Source organism: Abramis brama, assembly GCF_963993115.1.
Source record: "Abramis brama genome assembly, chromosome: 18".
NCBI lineage: Eukaryota > Metazoa > Chordata > Actinopteri > Cypriniformes > Leuciscidae > Abramis > Abramis brama.
The window spans coordinates 3,302,538-3,318,428 of NC_139980.1; the positions used below are offsets into that span (position 1 = coordinate 3,302,538).

General features: G+C 37.2%; 1 protein-coding gene across 1 annotated transcript in view; it reads left to right on the forward strand.

Moving 5' to 3' along the window:
* Nucleotides 1-15,891, forward strand: part of rngtt (RNA guanylyltransferase and 5'-phosphatase) — a 118,020-nt gene that overhangs the window by 65,435 nt on the left and 36,694 nt on the right. The window contains exon 12 of the mRNA XM_084091038.1: nucleotides 12,441-12,509. Within this exon, the coding sequence (XP_083947164.1) occupies nucleotides 12,441-12,509 (69 nt within the window). The remainder of the gene's footprint in view (nucleotides 1-12,440; nucleotides 12,510-15,891) is intronic.

Sequence of the window (15,891 nt, forward strand, 5' to 3'; positions counted from 1 at the left end):
ACACTGGTCTCACGGTTCGGTTCGATTACGGTTATCATGTCATCGATTCAGTTCAATTCGATATCGCGATGCATCACGATGCACTGCATCCTCAATTTTCAATTTTACTTCAAAAGTGATGTGTGCACGCGTGTGTGTGTGTGTGTGTGTGCTCGCCTGTTCGGGAAGTCGCAGTGACAGAAACAGTGACATTCCAGTTTAAGTTTCAAGGGAGTAAAGCTTGTTTATGCCATTAAGAAAAGGAAAATCTGTCAAATAAATTTTGTTTTAAAGAAATGTTCATTTAAAAGCAGCGCTCATTAATCAGTGTATTATGTTACCATTAAAGATGCGCGCATCAACCGTCGCCGAGTCCGCTGTTGAAGGTGACGATCATCCATTTATAATCACGCGTAACAACACAGAATAATTGTAATTTGACCATCAGGTGCGGATACTTAAATCAGAAAAAATGATTGGGGCGGGTGGATGATTTATTTTTGGCTGCGGATTCGGCGTTGGAGCTCATCCGCGCGTCTCTAAAGCAGTCAGACTCTGCCAGGCGTTAACAGCTCGGGGTGAAAACGGCTAACGTGGTTTATCAAGTTAATGGTATTACCTCCTGCATATTCTATTTGTGCGTGACATGAGCGCACACAGCGCGTCTTCTGCAGGTCGTGCTTACCAGGTTGTTCATAAAAGCCGAAATGTGCCCAGATGTAGGCTTTAAAAGTAGTTGGAGCATTTTTAATTTTCTCGCACTCGCGTCTCACGGTCTCACCTCCCTCTGCCATTGTATGCTACGCGACAAATGACTTCAGAAAAGTGTCAGTACATTATAATCGGTTATGGTCTATTACTAGCCTGGTTAAAACCAGGCCATTCTCAGTAGTAACTGAGTTATGGTCTGGCAAAGCTTCATTAATAACTCATTTCCAAAGGGGCGTCACCAACGGACGTCGCTCAAATGCCTCTGGGCGCAGTTGGATAGACCTAAAACCAATCAGAGCGATCGGCATCGTGTAAAGCCATATGCTGCGTCCCAATTCGCCTAAGTTACACTACGCCATAAAAGTATGTACTCTTTTTGTGAAGAAAAGATATTTACTTTTGAATGTGTAGCAAAAAAGTAGGCAAGCTTTGGGACATACTACTTCGTCATCTTTATCAGACGGATCTGTCGTGTGCATCCTGTCACTTAAACTGCCCTGTCAATCATCGTGTCACAGTTAAAATCCTCTATTGAATCTAATTTAATTTCCTACCGTTTCGGAGAGAAATGTAGCAGCACGTTCATCTGCCAGTGGGTCTTTCATGGAGACTGTCCTCATGTGTTTGCAATTTGAATATAATAATGCATTTAAAAGTTGCTGCGCTTCACCAACGGACGTCGCTCAAATGCCTCTGGGCGCAATTGGATAGACCTAAAACCAATCAGAGCGATCGTCATCGTGTAAAGCCCGCCTCAACGTTTCTGATTGGTGCTGCGATTTCGACGGATTAGAAATGGGCTTGAATGAGCTCTTTGCCAGACTACTTGCAGAGCAAATCTGAATTTGCCTGAAGTTGTCTGGGTTTTCCCAAGCTAGTCTATTACTGAACCGATACCGAATCGTCCTCGTCTGCATCGCGATGTATCGTAGAAACTATTAATTTCGACACCCCTAAAAGACGGTATTCTCTTCAAACGTTAGTCTGGCTGGGACATTCACCATACAGACAGCTCTCAAGTTGCAGACAATTGACAACAAATTGCAATATATTCTGAATTGTGCCCATTTCAGTTCATTTAAACGGCCATCCTCGTTCTCGGACCGACAGCTCTTTGTCTGGTTCTGGATGTGGGCCTTAAGAAGACTAGTTCTGGTGATGGTCTTTAGGGGCTCTGCTATTGATCTGGGTCTGGTTTTGACTTCAACTTTAATTGACAACTCTTTTTCTAGCTCAAACTATTGAACATTTCCACCCTCATTGCCCAGGAGAAAAGATTCAGCTCATATAACACACACATGTCTGTCCCCTATACGAGAACTGGCTGATAAATGATCGATATTTATCAGAAAATAAATCCACAATATTGATGATAAACTTTTGAGACGTATTCGATATAATATCTAGATGTTCAGGTGCATGTCCTTGAAAAGTCTGCATGTTCTGCGTGTCTCAGTTTGGTCTACTACACCAAAAAACACACGTGACGCTTGTGGTGTTTCATATGAGGACATGAACACACTCTTTATCTGCAGAGCTTCTTCACCAGCATTTCACCTTTCAGTTGATTGTCAGATACACACAGAAACTCAAAGGTTGCTACAATTCAGTTTAATAAAAAAAAAAAAAAGACAAATATATTATTGTTGTACAGTAAATTGTACTTCTCAAAGTAAAAATAATAATTGCTCACAATTATATTCAAATAAACACCACATAACACATTGAATTAAATGTTCAATTTCGAAGTAGAATGACTGAAATTGGATTATCTTTTTTTATTTACCACTTTGAAAAGTCAGTTTTTGCAGTATTCATGTTCTCTTGTGCAGCTTATTTGGCAAAATAAATGCAATTACATTTTAAAAGACTGATTGCTTTGTTGAAGTTTTATGAATTAATTTCTTTTAGACCCCATTTTCATCTGCAGAGGCACTTTACCTGCATTTCACCATTTCATTTGAGAAAACTCTCAGATACACACAGACAAAACTCAAAGGTCTTCACTACAACTCAGTTTAATTTAAAAAGAAATGACAGAAATATATTACTGCAGTAAATTGTTCTTCTCAAAGTAATAATAATAATTGCTTGTAAATTTCAAATCAATTCAAATAAACGCCACATAACACTTTGAATTAAATGTTCAATTTTAAAGTAGCAAAACCGAGTACTTTCTAATCTTACCAATAATCTTTTTCATTTACAACTTTGAAGAGTTTTTGCAGTGAACATGTTTCTGTTTATTCTGCTGAATAAATGCAATTACATTTTAAAAGACTGCTTGCATTGTTGAAGTTTTATGAATTCATTTCTTTAGACACCATTTTTGATGATACATTTGTATTAAATTATAAAGCACAGAATGCAGAAAAATAGAAAAGTTTGCGTGTAAACAAATGAAGTTATGGTTATTTTCATTCTCTTTTTTTAACTGTATTGAACTTAAAAAAAAAAACTGTTACATGACATTTACTTATAACATTAATAATGAAAAGTAAATAAATAAATAATAAACAAAAAATGAAAAAGAAAAGAAAAAATACAAGGTTAAAATAAATACCAGAGTTCTTGACAGCACTTCAGTAAATACACCACATACCAGTACATTATCTTCCTTCAAGCAAATATGTGTCGATAAGTGCCCACTTATTGTCGGAAAAACAACAACAATAATGCCTTTTTCCTGCTTTCTTACAAAGGCCTTACAGTTCAATATTAGGAACATCAGACAATTATCCGAGCGCTCCTGCTCATGTCTATGAGGCATAAGTGGATCATTTTCTGTGAAATTAACATGAGAAATTTCCTGCAAGAACAGATTCTCACCCGATGATCGCAGTAGCTGCTCTGTGGCCACATTTCATTCTCTGTTCATTGTTCATGATGAATACGTCTGGTTCCTCTGTGCCCGAACACTTGCTGGATGTGTGTGTGTGTGTCTCGGCTTTGTCTTGTTCGGGGTCTGATCTGAAGATGAAGTCTTTCGGGATGAAGTCATAATGACAGACTGTTGAGAAACTGAGAGAGTGTCATTGTTGGAGTCCACAGCCGTATGATGTGCGGATAAGAAATGGAAAATAGAGGAAGTGATCGGCACAGAACTGCATCTCTACTGCGGACTGCACTCAGGATCAAAGAGCTTTTGTCCAGGAGGTCATCCGGTCATACACTCACGACTCCCTCAGATATGAAGCCTCCATCATCCATGCCACTTCTTCCCTCCTCAGCAGGACACGTTACATTTACTCTGCTGAAATCTAGGTCATAAATATAGCAGCTTGTGAATAATAATCCTCTGTGGTCAGTGTGATATGAATACATGATGAAGATATGAAATGCTCACTGTTTTGAACAGCTCTACGTTTAATTGAACGTTCAGTTGCAGATACTAAACAACCTACATTTGGTTGCAAATTATTTGTGCATTAGTGAATTGATTTATGGTATTTCTCATACATTTATACAATTATCTGACAAGCGCAAGTGCTTGCCTTTGTGTGCTTTTGACATTTTTCCACCATTGTATATGTGGCATTAAAGCCCTGCCAGCACAAACAATGCTTTTTCCATAAAAATACAATTTATTGTTTCAAAACCCATCTGTGCGCTAGACACAAATATCCTGTCACTAATTGAGTTATAATTATTGCATATTTATGTGCATCCTGTCACCATGAACTGGCCTATCAATCATCCTGTCAAGGTTAAAAATCTTTCCTGTCTACATCCTGACACTTTTCTCTCTCACTCTGTCCTTCATCCATTATTCCTCTTTAATTTCATTGATTTTCAGCCACTAGACAAATGCTCTTCCTACCTCTGTTCTGACATTCTCTTGAGAGAAAAGGCATTTTTATTCTCAACCATTAAACTCATGTGGCATTTAGACACAATTAAAAACTGATGAAGCACTGTTAAAAAGGAGACCGTTGCAGATCCGAGGAGATAAAGCTAATTCTGGAAGTACACTTTTATTCATTTTGATTTAATGATTTAAAAATGCCCTCTATAAGGTCGGGACAGATGGGGGTTCAAACAAATCAAACGAAATGTGTAACATCAAATAATGAGATTTATTTCAAATTACATATAACAACATAATATGTACAGTTTTATAATAACAGTTTTATAATAATAACAGTTTTATAATAACACATATTCTAATTCACTGGCCTTTAAAGAAGTTACATAAGGGAGTTTTTTTGGTTACACTTTATTTTAAGGTGTCTTTTACAGTGTAATTATATATTTAGTAATATTAAGCAACTACATGTACTTACTATAGGGTTAGGGTAGGATTAGGATTTGGTTGAGGTTTAGTTGCATGTAATTATGCATAATTTACTGTTATTACTATAGTAAGTACATGTAACATATGTAACAAGGACACTGTAAAATAAAGTGTTACCGTTTTTTTTACTCTCTGTACTTCGTAACTAACTTACCTGTAGTTAACATCCAGCTTAATGTTGCTATATATTTATATCTTTAAAAATAATTTATATATTTATTGAGTAAAAAGATGCCTCCTATAGCTTTAGTGGTCCATCAAACCCTTCAGCGCTCCTGCATTGATGTAGAATAATTATGTCAAGCCACACGATTGGCTACTGCTGTTGTTAAACACATGATTGTCACAATTATCCACTAAAGTTATTGCATAACAGCCCCAAAAAAAAAAAAAAAAAAAACTGTTTGTATCAGGGGTGAGGCCAAAAATATTTAAGGGGGGTGGGCCTTCATAAAACAGGGTGGGCAAAGCGTAGAGGATGAAAACTACAGTTTCAAGTTCCAAACAGCAACAACCTATAAATAAATTACACTGTAAAAAATGTCCACTTATTTCAACTTAAAAACGTAAGTTCGGTTGCTGCTTTAAATGAGGTATAATCAAATTGGCTGTAAAAGTCATTTCAGTGTCAATTATATTAAAACTGACTTCAAAAGTCAAGCTGAATCTTGTATAACTTATAAAAGAAAATGTAAATGACTTAAATTATTTTAATGAGTTAAAGTAATGTAAAAACATAACTTAATGATCATATTGTTTTTTACAGTGCATGACAAACACAATAAAATGGCTCTTCCTGTTTTATTTTTAAGTATGTCAGTATGAACAATACACTCACCTAAAGGATTATTAGGAACACCTGTTCAATTTCTCATTAATGCAATTATCTAATCAACCAATCACATGGCAGTTGCTTCAATGCATTTAGGGGTGTGGTCCTGGTCAAGACAATCTCCTGAACTCCAAACTGAATGTCAGAATGGAAAAGAAAGGTGATTTAAGCAATTTTGAGCGTGGCATGGTTGTTGGTGCCAGACGGGCCGGTCTGAGTATTTCACAATCTGCTCAGTTACTGGGATTTTCACGCACAACCATTTCTAGGGTTTACAAAGAATGGTGTGAAAAGGGAAAAACATCCAGTATGCGGCAGTCCTGTGGGCGAAAATGCCTTGTTGATGCTAGAGGTCAGAGGAGAATGGGCCGACTGATTCAAGCTGATAGAAGAGCAACTTTGACTGAAATAACCACTCGTTACAACCGAGGTATGCAGCAAAGCATTTGTGAAGCCACAACACGCACAACCTTGAGGCGGATGGGCTACAACAGCAGAAGACCCCACCGGGTACCACTCATCTCCACTACAAATAGGAAAAAGAGGCTACAATTTGCACGAGCTCACCAAAATTGGACAGTTGAAGACTGGAAAAATGTTGCCTGGTCTGATGAGTCTCGATTTCTGTTGAGACATTCAGATGGTAGAGTCAGAATTTGGCGTAAACAGAATGAGAACATGGATCCATCATGCCTTGTTACCACTGTGCAGGCTGGTGGTGGTGGTGTAATGGTGTGGGGGATGTTTTCTTGGCACACTTTAGGCCCCTTAGTGCCAATTGGGCATCGTTTAAATGCCACGGCCTACCTGAGCATTGTTTCTGACCATGTCCATCCCTTTATGACCACCATGTACCCATCCTCTGATGGCTACTTCCAGCAGGATAATGCACCATGTCACAAAGCTCGAATCATTTCAAATTGGTTTCTTGAACATGACAATGAGTTCACTGTACTAAAATGGCCCCCACAGTCACCAGATCTCAACCCAATAGAGCAGTGCAAGATGCTATCCTATCAATATGGGCCAACATTTCTAAAGAATGCTTTCAGCACCTTGTTGAATCAATGCCACGTAGAATTAAGGCAGTTCTGAAGGCGAAAGGGGGTCAAACACAGTATTAGTATGGTGTTCCTAATAATCCTTTAGGTGAGTGTATATGAATTAATGTTTACATTTTTTAAGTATAAACAATGAGAAAAATGTGTGTACTTACCTTTACATGTTCTCCTGCAATATTAGTCTGAGCCGGCGGGACTTTCGCTTGAAAACAGTGATGATCTCATCATAATCAAGTGTCTCTGTCAGGAATCACCGGGATTCATTGCTAGACTGGGTTTCTTAGCAGTACAATTTGGATATCCAATTTAGGCTTTTTAAAATATCAGCTGATTGATATTTGCTTTGCCATCTACAAATTCAACTCCACAAACGCGCAGATCTTACTATCACAAATTTTACAACCGTGCGTCGTAAAGACGGGACTAACAGAAACTGACGAATCATATTTAACAATTCATATACGACAAATGTATGATATGCACCTTAAGGGAGAGGGAAAACTAGGAAATCGCCCGCAATTGACCATGGAATCTTGCATTTAATCATTCTTTTAACTAAATCAATAAAGTTATAGTGTGACAAGACATTTCACAATTATAGCTGCAATTCTGGTTTGCACTCCTGCTAGTAGTTTTGAGGGTTGGTTGAAAGAAACAAACAACGAAAGAACGATACAAACAAGGAAAGAATGAAATAACAAATGAACGAACAACGAAACAATATAACAAACAATAACGAAACAAAAATTAAATGTAATGACAAAAGAAACTGAATAACAAAAGAAAGAACAAACAAAATAATAAAAGAAAGAATTAAACAACAAAATAACAAAATGAAAGAACATGAAAAGTAACACAAATGAAAACAATAAGCAATGAAACAATAAGAAAAAGATAAAACGAAGAGAACAAAACAAAATAAAAAATAATGAAAATGAAGAAAATAATGAAGGAAACCAAAATGAACAAAAGAGAAATGAAACAATTACAAAAAAGGAATAATTGTAATTATTTTAGTAAATGATAGTAGTCCTGAATCCACCACTAAACCTCACCTTAACTTTGGCCAGGCACATATGAAATGGGACTGTAAAATAAAGTGCTACCCAAATCATACAGAAGGAACAAATGAAGAAAGGTTAAAGAAAGAAAAATATAAACAAATAAGAAACAAAAAGGAAGAGAAGAAAGAAAGAGGAGTGAAAACACGAACACCCTGTTCCTCAGTGTCTCGTCCCACACGTTTGCAGCGCTCAAAGCCAACCTTTCATCTCACACGCCACTCGGAAACAGTTTAGCGGGAGTTAATGATCTCATTAAGTGCTGATGTCCTCATTAAACAGGGTGGGATGTGGAAACGGGCCTCTTACCTGAGCAGACTGTGTGAAGACTGCATGTAGAGGAGCTTTGAGGACGCGGTGTGTGAGGCATGACTGCAGACTCACTGACTGACCAGAATCTCAATACGCCATCCAAGCCTCTTTCAACAGCAGAGCGGACGTGTCTCAGAGAGATTAAAGGAGAAATAAGGCAGCTAATGTGGAGTGGAGGGTCGTGCTTGATCTCTCTGCTGCTGGAGCCCTGTGTGCTGTGCTGAAATAACACAGTCCCTGTGGATTATGGGTAAGGTCGTAGAGAAACACAGATTATCGGTAATGAAAGGAGTCGAGGGTTTTTCTATTGAACAGTGTGATATCAGGGTGGGAGACCTTGTTTGAGTCGTGAAGCCAAGATGAACGACACAGATCCGCTTAAACCCAGACAGACTCAAGTTCTTGAAACATTTATGAGAAAGGAATTCATTTACGGCAGCCGCTCTATAGACAGGGTCACGCTAATGAAAGCGCCAAATCCCAGAGCTCTGCCGCCTTCTCACACTGTTGTTTCTGTCGTTTCTCCACACTTCCCCTTTATAATGCATTGTTTACTTATGATATTGGACGCCATTTCTCAAGGATGTTCTGCAAAGTCAACATGAAATCAAATTGGACTCTTGTTTACTTTATTATAGTGTTTCTGTTGTTACTGTTGATGCGTCAGTGCAGATTAAACAATGCCCGTCTTTTTATCAGATCCTAGTTGATTCCCAATGGATTAAACAGTTTTTTTTAGGAACATTTAAAGGGTTCATTCACCCAAAATGCTGTCGTCCTATAAGTCGTACTCGCCCTCATGTCATTGCAAACCCATAAGACTTTCGTTCATCTTCTCAACACAAATGATCATTCTTTTGATTAAACCGAAGAGATTCTTGTCCCTGCTTTGAAAGTTCACTCACCCAAAACTTTGACACTTCAGGACGTTGTTTGACTGTTCTTAAAGGGATGGTAAATGATCGCTTTATATAATGAACAGATTTGATTTAGGCTTTTATTCACATATAAACATTGATAAACACATACATAAAGCACTCAAGGATGGTAAACAGAAGCTCAATCATACTTGCTTGACGCATGAGAACAAACCTCAATAGTTCCTGCACATCAAACAATCTCATTACAGCTTCCTATTTGATGTGCTCTATGGGAATTGATCAATGTTCATTATATAAAGTGATTGTCTCTCTTCAGAAGAATTGGTAAGACTTGAGTATAATCTAGCAAATTATAGACCCATTTCAAATCTTCCTTTTATGTCTAAAATACTAGAAAAAGTGGTGTCCGCTCAACTGGGCTCTTTCTTGCAAGAAAATGACATCTATGAAAAGTTTCAGTCTGGATTCAGACCGCATCATAGCACTGAAACTGCGCTCGTTAAAATTACAAATGATTTACTTTTAGCATCTGACCAAGGCTGTATCTCAATACTAGTTTTACTTGATCTTAGTGCTGCGTTCGATACTATAGATCACACAATACTCTTAGATCGACTACAAAATTATACTGGTGTTCAAGGACAAGCATTACGTTGGTTCAGATCATACTTATCTGACCGCTACCATTTTGTCTATTTAAATGGAGAAAAATCGATCATAACTCCAGTAAACTATGGCGTGCCGCAGGGATCTGTGTTAGGCCCTCTGTTATTCTCAATATATATGCTGCCACTTGGAAATATTATAAGGAAACATGGAATTAGTTTCCATTGTTATGCTGATGACACTCAAATCTATATTTCATCACGGCCGGATGAAAACGCTAAATTATCCAAATTGACAGAGTGTGTTAAAGATATAAAAGATTGGATGAAGCGCAATTTTCTTTTATTAAATCCAGACAAGACAGAGGTACTAATCATCGGTTAAAAAAACCGCCCACAAAACCTCTCACACTTCAACTTTAACATAGTAGGATGTCCTGTAACTTTATCCTCTACAGTAAAAGACCTGGGTGTTATACTAGACTGCACTGTCTTTTGAAAATCATATTTCATATGTTACAAGAACAGCCTTTTTCCACCTTAGAAACATTGCTAAGCTACGTAACATGCTATCAGTTTCTGATGCAGAAAAATTAGTTCATGCATTCATGACCTCGAGACTAGATTACTGTAATGCTTTATTAGCCGGTTGTCCTGCATCCTCAATAAACAAGCTACAGTTAGTCCAAAATGCCGCCACTAGAGTTCTTACTAGATCAAGAAAATATGATCATATAACACCAATTTTATCATCACTACATTGGTTACCTATAAAGTTCCGTATTAATTACAAGGTATTGCTACTGACTTACAAAACCCTAAACGGCCTAGCTCCAGTCTATTTAACGGATCTTCTATCGCCCTATAATCCATCGCGCTCTTTAAGATCACTAAATTCGAGGCTTTTAGTCATACCTAGGATATCCAGATCCACCAAAGGAGGGAGAGCATTTTCACATTTAGCTCCAAAACTCTGGAATAGTCTTCCTGATACTGTTCGTTGTTCAGACTTGCTCTCCCAGTTTAAAACTAGATTAAAGACGCATCTCTTCAGCCAGGCATTCATATAATACTTTTAATCTTACAGTTAAATCCGACCTCTAGTTCATAAACGTTCAGAACTGGCCCCCGACTGAGCCTGGGTTCTCCCAAGTTTTTTTTTTCTCCATTAGGTCACCTGATGGAGTTTTTCGGTTCCTTGCCACTGTTGCCTTTGGCTTGCTCAGTTGGGGATATTTGATTTAATTAATCAATCAACAATACTATTGATCAGCATTACCAAACGTGGACGTTTTCCACTAGAAACAAGCATTGATGTATTATTTTAATTTAATACTGTGAAGCTGCTTTGATACAATCTGTATTGTGAAAAGCGCTATATAAATAAACTTGACTTGACTTGACTTGAGTAGACTTAAACCGCTTGATTCAAATGGATTACTTTTACAATCTCTTCATGAACTTTTTGAAGTGTCAATTTTGGTGGATTGGACATTCAATGGAGGGACAGCAAATCTGTTTCGAAGATGAACGAAGATATAGTGGTTTTGGAAAGACATGATGGTGAGTAAATGATAAGAGAATGGTCATTTTGGGGTGAACTTTCCCTTTAAAGGGGTGGTTGATTATGATTTCACTTTTCTAACTTTAGTTAGTGTGTAATGTTGCTGTTTGAGCATAAACAACATCTGTAAAGTTACAATGCTCAAAGTTCAAAGCAAAGGGAGATATTTGCTTTTAAAGAAATAGTTTTTTAAGGACTACAACAAACGGCTGGTAAAGACTACACAAGCTTCCTCCAGGGTTAGTGACATCACCAACCCTAAAATTTACATAAACCCCTCCCCCGGAACATTTATAGATTATCAAGAAAGAATATGCTAATCAATGATGAAGATAACTACACATAAGCTACATAAATTCATCAACTAACCATTCAGAAATATTGTCTTGAGTCTGGCTCCGGTTTTGAACATAAACATTGACATTTTCAGTGCATGTCTGTGTGAGTGCGAGCTCTTGAAGCTCCGCCCCCTGTGCCAGGAGCAGCAGCTCATTTGCATTTCAAGGGACAGACACAAAAACGGTGTGTTTTTGCTCACCCTCAAAAAGTGACAACTTTAACATGCTATATAAAAATATCTGTGGGGTGTTTTGAGCTAAACCTTCACATACACACTCTGGGGACATCAGAGATTTATTTTACATCATGTGAAAAGGGCATTATACCACCCCTTTAAGCCTCTGAATTTACATACTGTCCTGCCATTGGTCGTTCAGACAGAGAGCCACACCCTTCCTCTAACAAAACAATATAATGTTATGATAGTGCCACGTTTTTTTATTTGTTTTTATGATGAATTTACTGCTTGCATGCAAACATACATTTTTGGATGTTAAAATACTCTGACTCTCCCAGTTCATATGTTGATTTCCTCTGAACGACTCAACATGTGTTAAAGCAGTCTGACATGTCAACTCCTGGCTCAGTGGTGTGAGTTTGGGACTGTGCTAAATTTTTTCCCCGCAAACAAAGGCAGATGGAGAGAGTGTTTGAGAAATCTGTTTTGGAAACATTACTTTTTTTACTGTTTATTTTCAGCTATGTCTTGTCCTCTGTCCAAGAGATTGTCTCTGCCCGCAGGCTACATGTTTTTTATGCCAAAAACACATTATATATTCTCATTGTCCTCTTTGTCCGCAGCTCCTGGAGGGCAGTTTCACCTCGCAGGTCAGCCATGAAGTTGATGGTCTTATCTTCCAGCCTATAGGGGTGAGTCTGACACCAAAACACACACACTGGATGTAACTTTACCTGCAGTGAGAGAGAGAGATTAAATAAGAGGGTTTGTTTTATGTTCATTCAGAAACATAAGTAATAATCCATCAACTATGCTGTATTATGCAGTGTGTATGGGCACGAATGCCATCAAGCTGCAAACCAAACTGATTTTTAAACTAATCAATCAAATCTTGAGAAAATTCTTTGCCAAAGACAGGCTTTTTGCTTTGCTTGAAGAAAAACATGAATTATGAATGTTGCACAAATATCATATACGTATGTGTCATGTGTAACTGGACTTAGTTCCTCTATATCATATTTGATACACGAGTTTCTAAAGCCTCAATTATCAACATGATCAAAACTTTGCTGTAAAATCTGCTGCACACAATCTCCTGCATGCCTTCGGTCGTCTGATGCTAGTTTATACTTTTTTAGCAATTAAAAACCCTTTTAGTATAACTGTAAATCATCCACCTTCACCGTGTGGTTCACTTGTCTTTTTAAACGTATAATTAAATAGTTTATATTGTTATTTCAACATGAACACTTACTGGACTGAAGCAACTTTGGTTTACTTGATTATCCGTGCATCATTTTTTAGATGTATCAAATATGATCCTTTAGCGTAAGGTTTATTTGTTTATCTCTCAATCATTGTATTGCATTGTATTAAATGTTTTAAAACTACAGAGCTTTGTTCATAAAACTAAGCATGTAAATATCTTACTAAGACATGTTATTGGCAGATATAGAGTGACAGCTGATATTTACATGCCTTTTATGCAAGTAGTCTGCTGTTATCTGCTATTAAGTAGTCTGTACTGTTATAAAGATCTCATTTGATTTACATTAGTATTTGTCCAAATAAATATCAGCAACTGCATCAAATTTCATATTTTTGCTCAGTTTGGGCTTCTTTAAAAAATTGAGGTGTTTTTCTTCCTCGAGTATGTGTTACATATTCTTACTATTACTATCATACTATGTGAGCCATAAAAGCCTGATCTATTAATTATCAACAAAAAAATTATCTATTTCAGTCTATTATTTATTATATTATGCTTATACAATTGTATCCTAAATTTCTTCTAGAATGACTTTTGTCATAATATAAAAAGGTTGTAAGTCTTGTGTGCATCCTAGCTTTTATTTAATTTCCTAAGTTATAACATTTAAATGTGGAGGGGGGAGTCACAGAATACTGAGACTGAGATATTTACTTACAAGAAACATGATGCTCAATCAAATAATAAATGATAATAAACCCATACTCCTATTGTTCATCTTTCTATAAAATGGGCTGTGCAGGCATTTAAAAAACAAATCAATTCCTATAGCCAAACCTCCGAACATTTGAACTCTCAGAAGAAAGCCCATGATGCCCACATTAGAATTCACCAGGCATGTGACTTTAAAAACGGATAATCTATGGTCGCAGACAAATTCATAAAAACAAAAGCAGGACCCAGGGGGATAAAGGCAGGAGAGATTCACCGCAGGTGTGCCGGATTCAAAGCAGAAGCTCGACATCAATGTGCCTTTGACAGATTAGAAACACAACAGAAGAGAGAGGCGTTCTCAGCTGCAGAAATCACACAAATACTCATCAAAAAAAGAAATATATAAAAATAATCCAATATTGTTCAGTCTTGTTAGCAAATGCAAGGTAAAGGTCATACACATACACTCCACATTCCTGTGTGACAACCGATCAATCACATAAATGTATTTAAAAATGGGCTTCAGAAGCCCTGTGTTTATACAGTGTAATGTATTTTCTCTGCTGACGTCTCTCATAGCTGCTCTTGTCGTCTTTATGCTGGAGAAAGTGCACATTAGCCAGGTGTGGTGTAATATTTCCAATCTTGTATTCAGCGAGCCTCACATGCAGTGCTATCCTCATTTCCACATGTCCTCCAGCTCCTATTGAGACAGAGAATCATGTGACCCTGAATCCAGCATAATGTACAACAATGAAATCAGCCCTGAGGCAGTCAGTCCACATGACCTTTTCCAGAGAGCAGGAGAGAAACATGAGGCTTTGTACTGGTACACACCTGACAAACATGCTTTGTGGGATATCTGTTTTTAATTCATTGTTGTGATTAACTGTGATTTTAATTCAATAAATACTGTCCTGAGGTCAGCCTGAGTATTTCCAGTGAAAGTGAAAGGATGGAAACTGGAGGAATCTCATGAACACTCACAGCGCACATTACACAAATAAAAAGTATATTTTATATATAATAATTATAATATATAGCTTTAATCACAGGAATAATTTTGAAAATATAAATATAAAATTCTTTGATTTGTAATATGTCACAGTATTACAGGTTTTTTTTGTATTTTTGATCAAATAAATAATTATTTTAAAAAAAATGTTTTTGTAGTCTATATTTTGCAAGAAAAATAAAAAGCCAAAATAAATATTTCTTATATGGCCTTCTAAAGACATTTAAAAGTAAATCCCATTCATACACAGTGGGGATGTTAATAATATTTTTTGTAAATAGACATAAATGAAATGCTGTCATATCCATACTTAGCAGGGATGCTCAATAATTCAGCATCCTTCCTGCGCAGGATCCAACCTAAAGCCAGCACTCCTGAACCAGGCGATCAAGGTTGTGGGACTCATTAATATTATGCAGACAGGAGTGTTGCAGACTTACATTTTAAATAATGGCCAGTCTATTTTCATTCTGTCTTATCTGCAAATTCAGGGGAGAAATATGCTTAGTTGTGTGGCCAAGACAAATTTATCTTTTTAATATTTGTGAATCATACAATAGATGTGAAAGTAGGTCATTTAAAACGAGTACTAGAATCTACGAACGCAACCGCTGCTCATGCACTGAAGGACAAAGTGAGGAACATAATGTACAGATACAGAGATAGTTACTTTGTAGAGCTTGGAATTAAATTCCAGAGATGTACAGTACTGTGCCTTAGGTATGTTAATATCGCCCCCCCCCCCCCCCCACCCCCCCCAAAAAAATGATTTAGGTCAGTTATTTCTATCTTTTGCTGTAGTGTGTCAGTAGGAAATATCAGTTTACATTTCCAAACATTCTTTTTGCCATAAATTGTAATAATCCAGTGAGATTTGTGTATGCACAAGGAGTCTGACAACAGCCGGTATGATCTGATCTCACCATCATCGAGTCCGTCTGTGATTACATGAAGAAACAGAAGAAACTGAGACAGACTAAATCCAGAAGAACTGCGGGAACGTCTCCGAGACGCTTGAAGAAACCTTCCTGCAAAGCTCCCTGAAAAACGATGCGCAAGTGTACCTGGACAAAAGCCGTTTTAAACGCAAAGGGTCGTTACACCATATATTGATTTGAATTAGTTAATAGAAGTT